This window comes from Papio anubis, chromosome 1 (assembly GCF_008728515.1).
Source record: "Papio anubis isolate 15944 chromosome 1, Panubis1.0, whole genome shotgun sequence".
NCBI lineage: Eukaryota > Metazoa > Chordata > Mammalia > Primates > Cercopithecidae > Papio > Papio anubis.
In genome coordinates, this window is record NC_044976.1 from 122,736,959 (window position 1) to 122,747,155 (window position 10,197).

General features: G+C 42.6%; 1 protein-coding gene across 1 annotated transcript; it reads right to left on the reverse strand.

Moving 5' to 3' along the window:
- Positions 1-3,066: 3,066 nt before the first annotated feature.
- RPTN (repetin) lies at positions 3,067-7,597 on the reverse strand. Its single transcript, XM_031652799.1, is given in 4 exon segments — positions 3,067-5,007; positions 5,010-5,372; positions 5,374-6,696; positions 7,444-7,597. Coding segments are annotated over 4 exon segments (2,877 nt in total). The 5' UTR covers positions 7,582-7,597; the 3' UTR covers positions 3,067-3,954.
- Positions 7,598-10,197: the final 2,600 nt, after the last annotated feature.

Here is a 10,197-nt window from a genome sequence, read left to right on the forward strand (position 1 = left end):
CTGTTCTGAAGAGCTCTTTAGTTTGATTGGGTTCCACTTGTTAATTTTTGATTTTTTAAACTGGATTTTTAAACCCCGTTTTACAGATGAGAAAACTGAGACTTAAAGAGACAAATTTTTAAGATCATAAAATTGGTAAGTGGTAAAACTAGGTCTTAAATGTAAGTCTTTTTAAAATTTTAAATCTCAACTTTATATATATAATTGGTCAGTCACTGTGCTTGATGTGAAATATACAACTGTGAATAAGATGCAATTTCTGTCTTCTGGGACCTTATTGCTTGATGGGAAACAGATGAGTTTAAAATTTGCTTCAATGCAATCTGATAAGCTCTATGCTGATGATAGGTGCAGAAGGTGACATCAGTCCCAAGAAAGGGGAGGATTTTGGCAGGCAAAGATCAGGACAGCATCTAAGTGTAGAAATTGTATAAGCAATGACATGGAGGCTAGAAAGTTGTCCTGTTAAGTTGGAGTCTAGGGGCATTGTTGGAAACTGAGTTGGAAATGTACACTGAAGCCAGATCATGGAGGGCTTCTATGAGCATTCAACCAACACTTATTTTTTGGATGTACATCATGACAAGCTATTGTCTGAAATGCAGAGATTACAGCAGCAAACAAGACAAACAAAATCCTTGTTCTTATGGGCCTTACATTCCAGTAGGGAGAAAAAGACAATAAATGAGTAACATAAAAACAAGGTATCAAATATGAAAAGTGTTAAGAACATTGGCAGCACAAATGAGGAATATGTGGTAGAGAGTGATTGGGGTGATACTGTTTTAGAATAAATGCCAGAGAAAGCTTCTCTCACGAGGCAACTTTTTAACCAAGACCTGAATGAAATAAGGATTGAGCCACACCAAGATTGAGAAGAAGACTATTCTGATCAAAAGAAATAGCTGGTTCAAAGGTCTCCAGGTGGGGATCAGCTTGTCCTGCTAGAATCATGGGAAGAAGGCCAGAGTGATTAGAAAACAGTGATGCAGAGGAGAATGGTGAAAGATGATGCTTTGCAGGGCCCCATCCTATAGGAAAGTCCTGAGAATAAAGTAGGATTTTATTCTCAATGTGGAGGGAAGCTACTGGGAATTTCAAGTAGGGAGTGGCACAATGTGGTCTACCTTTTTAAAAGGGATAGGGAGTCCCATCAGGAAGCTGTACTCTAGGAGAGGTGGCCTGGAGTGGGATGACGGGAGTAGAGTTGAAAAGAATCATGGATTTGGGCTGTTTTGTGTTTTGAGACAGAAAAAAAAGGACTTGGCACATAGATGATGCACTGATTGTTGAGCAGCTTCCAGCTTTTGAGTTCTTTCACCCTGATTCTCCACCTTCTGATTTAGTTTGCTGGGGAGAGTTTAAGTTACAGAGAATATTTGTGTAGGAGACTCTTCCTACACATGAACACATGTGTCATTTAAACAGCAGCCAACATATGGGCATTCTCACTGATCTTGAGGCCCAGGACAAGCCATGGCCCTTTGCATTTTTCTCTGTCCCCCAGGATCACAGTCCTAGCTTAGATGCCTTTCTTCTAAGTCCTTCTTAGGACTCTTTCTCAGTCCTTCTAGGTATAGCTACTTACATCCTTGGTGTCATAACAGTAATTTTCTTATACTTATGACATTGTGCCTTGCATAATGGTTGTTTGCTGTATATATTGGTCTTACTATATTTTTATTTTCTTCAGGAAAGCAGCTATTATTATGAGTTATCATATTCTTCCTATGGTAAATACAACATTCCTATCTCCTTCTATATTTCCTAGACTTATTTGCAGCTAGAGTTCTAGATGTGAATTAATGTTTTTCCAGTTAAGCATATTTGCATGATATTTGGAAGGTGAAAGTGAGTTAGAGACCATCACACCAAGATTTTGGCTTTTTGTTTTTTTTTGTAAATAAGGTTATAGAGACAGGTTGATAGGCAATTTTGGCAGCAATGTCAGAGGCTTCTGAATCACATGTTTCTGATTTTTGGATTGCAAGTCTGGTAATGTATTGAACTCAATAGTCCCTGGGGTTGATTTCTAATTTCTAATAATTCAGCCCTTATTGTTCTAGGCAGTAAAGCCCTTATTGTTTAAAAGACCTAAAAAGGTTAGTTTTGTTCCTTGAGCCATAACTAAATGAGGAGTTACTTCAGTCTCTCTTGTTTGAGTCTCTCTTGTTTGAGTCTCTCTTGTTTGAGTCTCTCTTGTTTGTCCCAGTCTCTCTTGTTTGTCCCTGTGGTTTATATGCAGTAGATGCCCAATTAATGTCCAGTTGAATTTATTACAAAGCCAGACTTATTTCCTCCATCTGTCCACTTATTCAAAAACAATTAGTACCACTAGACATCACTGGCTATATTAAGTGCTGAGCAGTACAAAGTTGAGTAAGATATGGTCTTATTCCCAGTTTTCCAGGAGAGAAAATTACCATAGAGTGTGGGCCAAATGATATAACAGAAGTGAGTGTGAACTTAGAGAAAGCAGAGTTTGGAGTGTCCAGAAAGTCTGCTTAGAAGAGGTGAGGTTTTAGTTGGGACCCAGAGGATGCCTAGGGTTTTTTTCAGGCAGAAAATAGCAGGGAGGAATTCCATGCTGATGGGATGGCATATTCAAAGATATGAATTCATGAAAGATCAAGTGTACTAAGAAAAGCTTAAGTCCTTGGTGTGACTGGAGCATTGGATGCTCCTGGGAGGGGCCTCTCATGTGACTAGGCTGGGTAGGTCATCTGATCAGATAGTGAGGCTTATGTGACACATTGAGGGATGTATATTTTTTTCTCAAGTCACTGGGGAGCCACTGAGGAGAAGGGCCATTAAGGCAGTGGAGATGAAGACGTGAGAAGAGATTCAAAAGTTATGGGGATGTAGAGTTGGGAAGACTCAATAACAATTTGAATGTGGCAGTGAGGGAGTGGTAAAGGTAAAATATGACTAAGTAGAGGGAGGAGGAGCTGAAAATTATATTTAGATCAGTTTCATTTTGACTCTTTGTTATTTGTTTAGTATTGATTCTTATTTTTTTTCAGTGCCCAGGAACTCAGGGAACAAAGACATTTTAGAAATCAAGAAATAAGGTGTTATTTTTGGGAAATGGCTCAAAAGTGAAAATAGCACAATCTTCCCACAGTGAAGAAAGAAAGGAGTCATGAAGGTCATTGCTCATCAATTATTTATTAGATATTTTAATACAATTCATAATCTGCACATAGATTTTCTTGAGAAGAGTTTTCAGGTCTTAGGAGCTATAGATCAACAGTTCTGATCCCCTGGAATTTGCAAACATGTGACATATACTTTCTCTCTGTTTTATATAATCAGAAACTAGAAAGGTATTGAGTTGGAATGGGTTCATTCAGCTCTAGTGATAGGCACTATTGGACAGTCCCTCTGGTGTGGAATAAGAGCCTGGCATGGGAGATGTAGTAAACATCAGAGATGCACTCTATGTTCTCAGCTCTCCTAGCAGCCTTGAACTGAGTTTCATTCTAGTCTAGACTATGAGGCTTGAAATTCCTGATGTTTTATCCACAGGATCCAAAGCTCACCAAACCTACGGTTCCTATCCTTGGATGTAATATAAATCTTCAGAATATCTTTTCTGTTTCTGAACTTTAGGGAGAAGTGTTCTACTGTTCTACCTTTCAATGATTCAACCAGGTCTCAGAGGTCAAAGCAGGAAATGATTTAAATACCTAAACTGATCAACATTAAGATATGATTATTTCACCCAATTTACCACCTAGATTTCACTGAATCAGAAAACCCTAGAATTGCTGCTCAAAAAACCAAAAAGCCCTTACATGAATACTAGTACTCAAAAACATCCTTGCAGGTAGATACAGCAGAGGATAGAGGGAAGAAATACATTCTTGATCTTTTAAGTAGAATTAAAGGTGAACTCAACATATAGGTTTCTTTTTTGCCTTTGTGTTGCTTTACCTCTGGTGCTCACATAGACTAGTATCGATAGGATTTCTGCTCTTGCACATAGTCATAGAGGGGGTTGGGAACAGTAGCTGCCTTGATAGGGTGACCACGCTGTTCTCTGCTTTGGGGCCTCCCACTGCTCTGGGTTGGATAGAAGGATGGCTCAGTGTGTCTTTTCTGTGAACCTTGGCTCTGGTCATCCTCATTCATGTGGAATTTTTCTCTGTTAGGACAGCTTCTCTGGGTCACTTGGGATTTTTGATTCTGAGATCCTTGATATCTCTCTTTCTCCTCATAGTTTTGTCTATTATGTTGTTGCTGATGGTTTTGATCCTCTTCATGGGTTTGCCCGTCTCGTCTTTGACTGTTCTGCCCATCTTCATGGGTTTGCCTGTCTCGTCTCTGGTGGGTCTGCTCATCTTCATAGGTTTGCCTGTCTCGTCTCTGACGGTTCTGCTCATCTTCATGGGTTTGCCTGTCTTGTTTCTGGTAGTTCTGCTCATCTTCATGGGTTTGCCTGTCTCGTCTCTGGTGGTTCTGCTCATCTTCATGGGTTTGTCTGTCTCGTCTCTGATGGTTCTGCTCATCTTCAGGGGTTTGCCTGTCGTGTGTCCCACATGGACCTTCCTGACCCTCATGACTGTGTCTATCCCAACTTTGATGGCCCTGCTCTTCCTCTGCCCAGTGGCTCTGCCCCTCACCATGACTCTGCCTGGTCTTGGCCTGTCTGTGGCCCTGCTCATTACTGCATGATTGCCAGTCTCTCCCTTTGTGACAAAGTGGTCTTTCTTGTTGAATGTGTGCTAAGAGTTTGTGTTGGTGGTGTTGGCTATCCTCTTCAGGCTCCCATACCTGGTGGCTGTTCTCCTGTGAGTCCCTAGACTGGAATCCCTGTCCCTGGTTTTGGTACCCTTTCTGTCCTGGAGTCTGTTGACTTAGCCTCCCTGATCTTCCTGATTGTTCAACATAAGAGGCTTTTCTTGTTCCTTCGGTTCCTTGGAAGTACTTATTTTGCCCTTGTATTTCCCCAGTCTGTGATTGAACATAGCATGAACTCTGGCCTTGTCTGTCTGTCTGACCATAGTATGATAACTCTGACTTTGTTTGTCTGTCTGACCATAATGGGAACTCTGGCCTTGTCTGTCTGTCTGACCATAATGATAACTTTGCCCTTGTCTGTCCATCTGACTGTAGTGGGAACTCTGGCCTTGTCTGTCTGTCTGACCATAGTGGGAACTCTGGCCTTGTCTGTCTGTCTGACCATAGTGGGAACTCTGGCCTTGTCTGTCTGTCTGACCATAGTGGGAACTCTGGCCTTGTCTGTCTGTCTGACCATAGTGGGAACTCTGGCCTTGTCTATTTGTCTGACCATAGTGGGGACTCTGGCTTTGTCTGTCTGGCTGACCATAGTGGGAACTCTGGCCTTGTCTGTCTGTCTGACCATAGTGGGGAACTCGGGCCTTGTCTGTTTGTCTGACCATAGTGGGGACTCTGGTCATGTCTGTCTGTCTGACCATAGTGGGGACTCTGGTCATGTCTGTCTGTCTGACCATAGTGGGAACTCTGGCCTTGTCTGTCTGTCTGACCATAGTGGGAACTCTGGCCTTGTCTGTCTGTCTGACCATAGTGGGGACTCTGGCCTTGTCTGTCTGTCTGACCATAGTGAGAACTTTGGCCTTGTCTGTCTGTCTGACCATAGTGGGAACTCTGGCATTGTCTGTGTGTCTGACCATAGTGGAAACTCTGGCCTTGTCTGTCTGGCTGACTGTAGTGGGAACTCTGGCCTTGTCTGTCTGTCTGACCATACTGATAACACTGGCCTTGTCTGTTCGTCTGACCATAGTGGGAACTCTGGCCTTGTCTGTCCATCTGATTGTAGTGGGAACTCTGGCCTTGTCTGTCCATCTGACTGTAGTGGGAACTCTGGCCTTGTCTCTCTGTCTGACTGTAGCGGGAACTCTGGCCTTGTCTGTCCATCTGACCGTAGTGGGAACTCTGGTCTTGTCTGTCTGTCTGACCATAATGATAACTCTGGTCTTGTCTGTCCATCTGACCACAGCCTAATTCCTGACCCAGCCTCCCAGACTGTCCACAATAAGAGCCTGATTTCTGTTGATTTGTTCGGTTAAAGTGAGAGTCTTGTCCAAATGTTTCAGGCTGTTGTGCAAGTCTTTCAGACTGACCATAATGAGAATCCTGAACTGGTTTTTCACACCCATTTAAGGCAAAGATATGTCCCTGCCATTTAGTCTGGCCCCTGGTAGATTTGTGACTCACTTTTTTACCAGAACCAGAGCTGGAGTCTTGACTTTGTCTCTCTGACTGATCAAAGCTGAAATCCTTGTCTTGTCTCTCAGACTGATTGTGGTGAGAATCTCTGTCTTGTCTCTCAGGCTGACCATGGTGGGAATCTCTGTCTTGTCTCTCAGGCTGACCACTGTGGGAATCTCTGTCTTGTCTCTCAGGCTGACTGTGGTGGGAATCTCTGTCTTGTCTCTCAGACTGACTGTGGTGGGAGTTCTGCCTTTCTTCCTCGTGCCTCTGTCTGTGTTGTGTACCTGTGTTTCCTGGGAACTTACGGTCTTGTGCTCCTTCCTGCCCCCTTTCTTGCTGCGAGGTCCTGCCTCCGTATGACTTATTGTCTAGCTTATGATAGCAGGCTTGGACCAACTGGAACACCAACAAGAGGTACTCATGAAAATCAACACGTCCATCTCGGTCTTGATCTAAGAGGTTCAAGATGGTTTCCACAGTCTCTGGGTCATTTGGTCTCTGTTAGGAGATAAAACAAAGAGCAAAATCAGATGCTTTCCTGTGCATAGTAAGATGTGTATTAGTGTTCATGCCTCAATCCATTAGGTACTGCATGGACCTTCCTAGGTTGAAAAACCATTAATCTGAGGTGGTGTCTAGTCTTTGGCGCTAGTCTTTGATCAGTTGGTTCTCAAAACCTTGCTGGATCAATGGGAGCAGGGAGTAGATACACTTATTTAAAATCAGCTCCATTAGTAATTAATTTGATTCATTTCAAAGTTATCCCATTCCATCACAGGCTGTACCCTAGTTGTTTACCTCCTTTTTTTTCTCACTGCACTGTGAGATCCTAGAAGGAGGGGAAGCTGATTTTATTCATGTTTGTATCCCTTGTGCCTAGGGGCGTAGAGCAGGTGCTCAGTGACTCTTTATTGGTTGAATGAATGAATACATGAAAAGATGTGTGGATAGCACTAAAATATAGAAATCAAGGTATGAATCTTAGGTCTTCATCTGAGAAATTATTCCCTATTACCTTGAAGTTATACTCCCTCCTGTTCAAACTCAGATACAAGGAGGTGTGTGTGTGTGTGTGTGTGTGCGCGTGTTTGTGTGTATGCTGGGAGAGAACTACTAAGGAACTGCCTGAAATTCCTTTTGTTATAGGGTGGAGCAAGACCAAATAAAACAATGCATCCAACTCTGGTGCAGGTGTCAGAGTCATTCACACTTGATCCCATGGGGCTATGTGTCTGTGTATCTCACCTGGAGGATGTCTCCAAACTCAGCCAAGAGCAGTTGTTTCAACTCCTCCTTGCATAGTAAGGCACAGTCCCCATTCTGTTTGGCATATTTGTGAAACACCTCGATCACACTGAGTATGCTACTCAGGAGTTGAGCCATTTTGACAAATACAGGTGAACCTAAAAGAAGAAACAAGATTTCTCCTGCCCTTAGGATAATGACCATGAGACAGCATTTCCACAGGGAAAGTGAACCCTCTGGATCTGGGAAAAAGTTTAAGAAGTGAGAGAGCCCCTTCTTAGCTGTACCCCTCCTTTGCCCTGACTCACAGTCAGGGACCAAATATCATTGCTATAGTGGGAGATGGTGCAAACTTGGTTCCCCTGCTATAAAAAGAGACAATTTCTTAAAAAACAAAAAATGCATTGCAGGTGTTTTACATGTCCCATCCTCTACTCCAGGTAGGATTTGCTTGATTGAAACTCTCATATCAGAACAAAAGGAAGGGAGGCCAGGAAGCCCAATAGAGGCAGGGCCAGAAGCTAGCATAGTAGGGCATAATTTTCGACTAACAACTAGCAAACTGGAGGGGGCACTAAACAGATCCCACTGAACAGGTTTCAGTCTTGTAACGAGCCTTTCTTAAGCAAGGAAGAAGGCTGAAAGTCTCTCTTCATGGTCTAAGGAAGCTTTCTGGGAGGCTAAATTCCAGCAAATGCTTCTGGCCTGGATGATTTTGGGACATGTTTATAAAATGAAATCAATGAACATAAAAGCTGTTACAGATAAAAATAGCAAGTGGGTACATAGCCAAATTAAGGGCACAGATTATAGAAGGTGTATATAATCAGTTAGGTCCACATTGGCCATGCTGGGAGACTTGGGTCTTTTGGGACCTAATCTCAATTACATTTTTTTCTTGTGGTACGAAAATTCCAGTTAGTGGGTTTATAGGCCTCCAAACTGAAGCCCTATCTGCAGAGCACATTGAACTGCCCAAAGCATACAAACAGTGATGTCTATAAGAATAAGTGACAAATAATGGATCACATGGGACAAGCTGAGTCCCTTGTAACTCAATGCAATGAGACTTGAGCATTGCTGGGTCCATGGTCCTGGGCCTTGGCCCTAAATTATTAGGTCTTTCCTAACTTGCACAAAAAGTAAATGCTCCACTATGGGAGACTAAGCTATTCATCAATAGTTACAGCCCTCAGTTTTGGGATGCCTAGGACACATTGAAGTGAAGGCACTTGCATTTCACAGGCACAGAAGTAGTCCATCCCAGCTATTGTCATATTCTCAGATAGAGGCAGAGAAAGGAAGCAGAAGGTAACTAAGGCTATTACCCACAAAAATTAGTCTCAGCCCTCCCCAGCCTGGTGCATTATAGGGCACTTGAGAGCCTTGTAGATACTACCAGTGCTCCCCCGTGCATATCTTACCTGCTTGAGGAGGAAGGAGCAGAAGATTCAGGAGTCAGAGAGGATATTGGAAACCTAAAAACTCATCCTATTTATAGGAGTTTTAATTATCCTACCAGGCCATCCCAGGAGACACCCATTCTGTGGCAAAGCCTGAATCACTGTGGTCCCAGCCCAGCTCAGCCCAGCTTGACCTCTCCCTCTGCAAACCGTTTGGTTTATTTACTTCCCCCACTTGCTCATGAACCTGTTTGTCACTACAGTAGGTGACACTGTTTAAGTCCCAGCCCCATTTAATTAGGAGGATGTGTTTGTGTGTGTATGTATTTGTGCTGTGAGGGTCCCGAAAGGCAGAGGTGTTGGCTGAGTTCATCCTTAATATATGTCACTTGCCAATACTAATAGAGGGCAACAGTCAACTCATACTGAAGAAGGATATCTACGTGGTCACTTACAAACATATGTCAAAGTTGGAACTAGAGATTCTATTTATTTGGCCAGAATATAGTCCCTGGAAGAGGTTTCTTTTAGACTAACCTTTTTCTTGTGCTGGTAGATAGTTGGATATTAACCTATTAACTTATTTTGAATTACGATTATTTTTCATTTAACAACTCCACAGGCTAGTTGGGAGAAGTAGACACATAGTCAGCTTTGGGGATGAGGGGTGCTGATGGTGGAAATTCTACCACTTAAGCCTTCTAAGACTTACTACTGAAAAGTTTGAGTTGAGGGACAACATGGAGGTTTATGATATCTGTGAGACAGAAATGCTGCTAGAGACCCCAGCTTCTGTTCATTTCCCATCTCCATGCCCTTAGATGCCAGCACAGTATCTTGAGCATGGGAGATTCTTAGTAAATATTTTTGGGGTAAATGAATTATTGGATTATGGAAGCACTGAAGAATCTTATGTAAGGTGCAAAAAACTGTAGACTCACCTGTATTTCAACATTAGTCTCACATCTAGATCCCTGTTTGGACCTTTTCCTATGTATCCATCAGCCAATCTGTTAATTTTAATAACACTTGCTATTATTTACTGTGTGTTCAGGATTCTACAAGGGAATCACAACAGTGCAGAAAGATTTTAGTTCAGTTGGAATAAAGAAGCTTCGCATAGAAAAATACTTTGAACTCCAGGGATAGGACATGCTAAGTGCTGAGTATTAGAAACCTAGGTGCATGTGCAGTCCTTGTGGCTGGGCCTGGACGTCCCTTAGGAGGTGAGCTTCATGTTGTTCCTGAAAGGATTCAGGTGGGCAGAGAAGAAAGCAAAGGACTTCTGAGTGGGGAGAAGGGAAGAATCAAATGTACTAAGGTGAGAGTTTATATGTTGTGTTTGGATTCA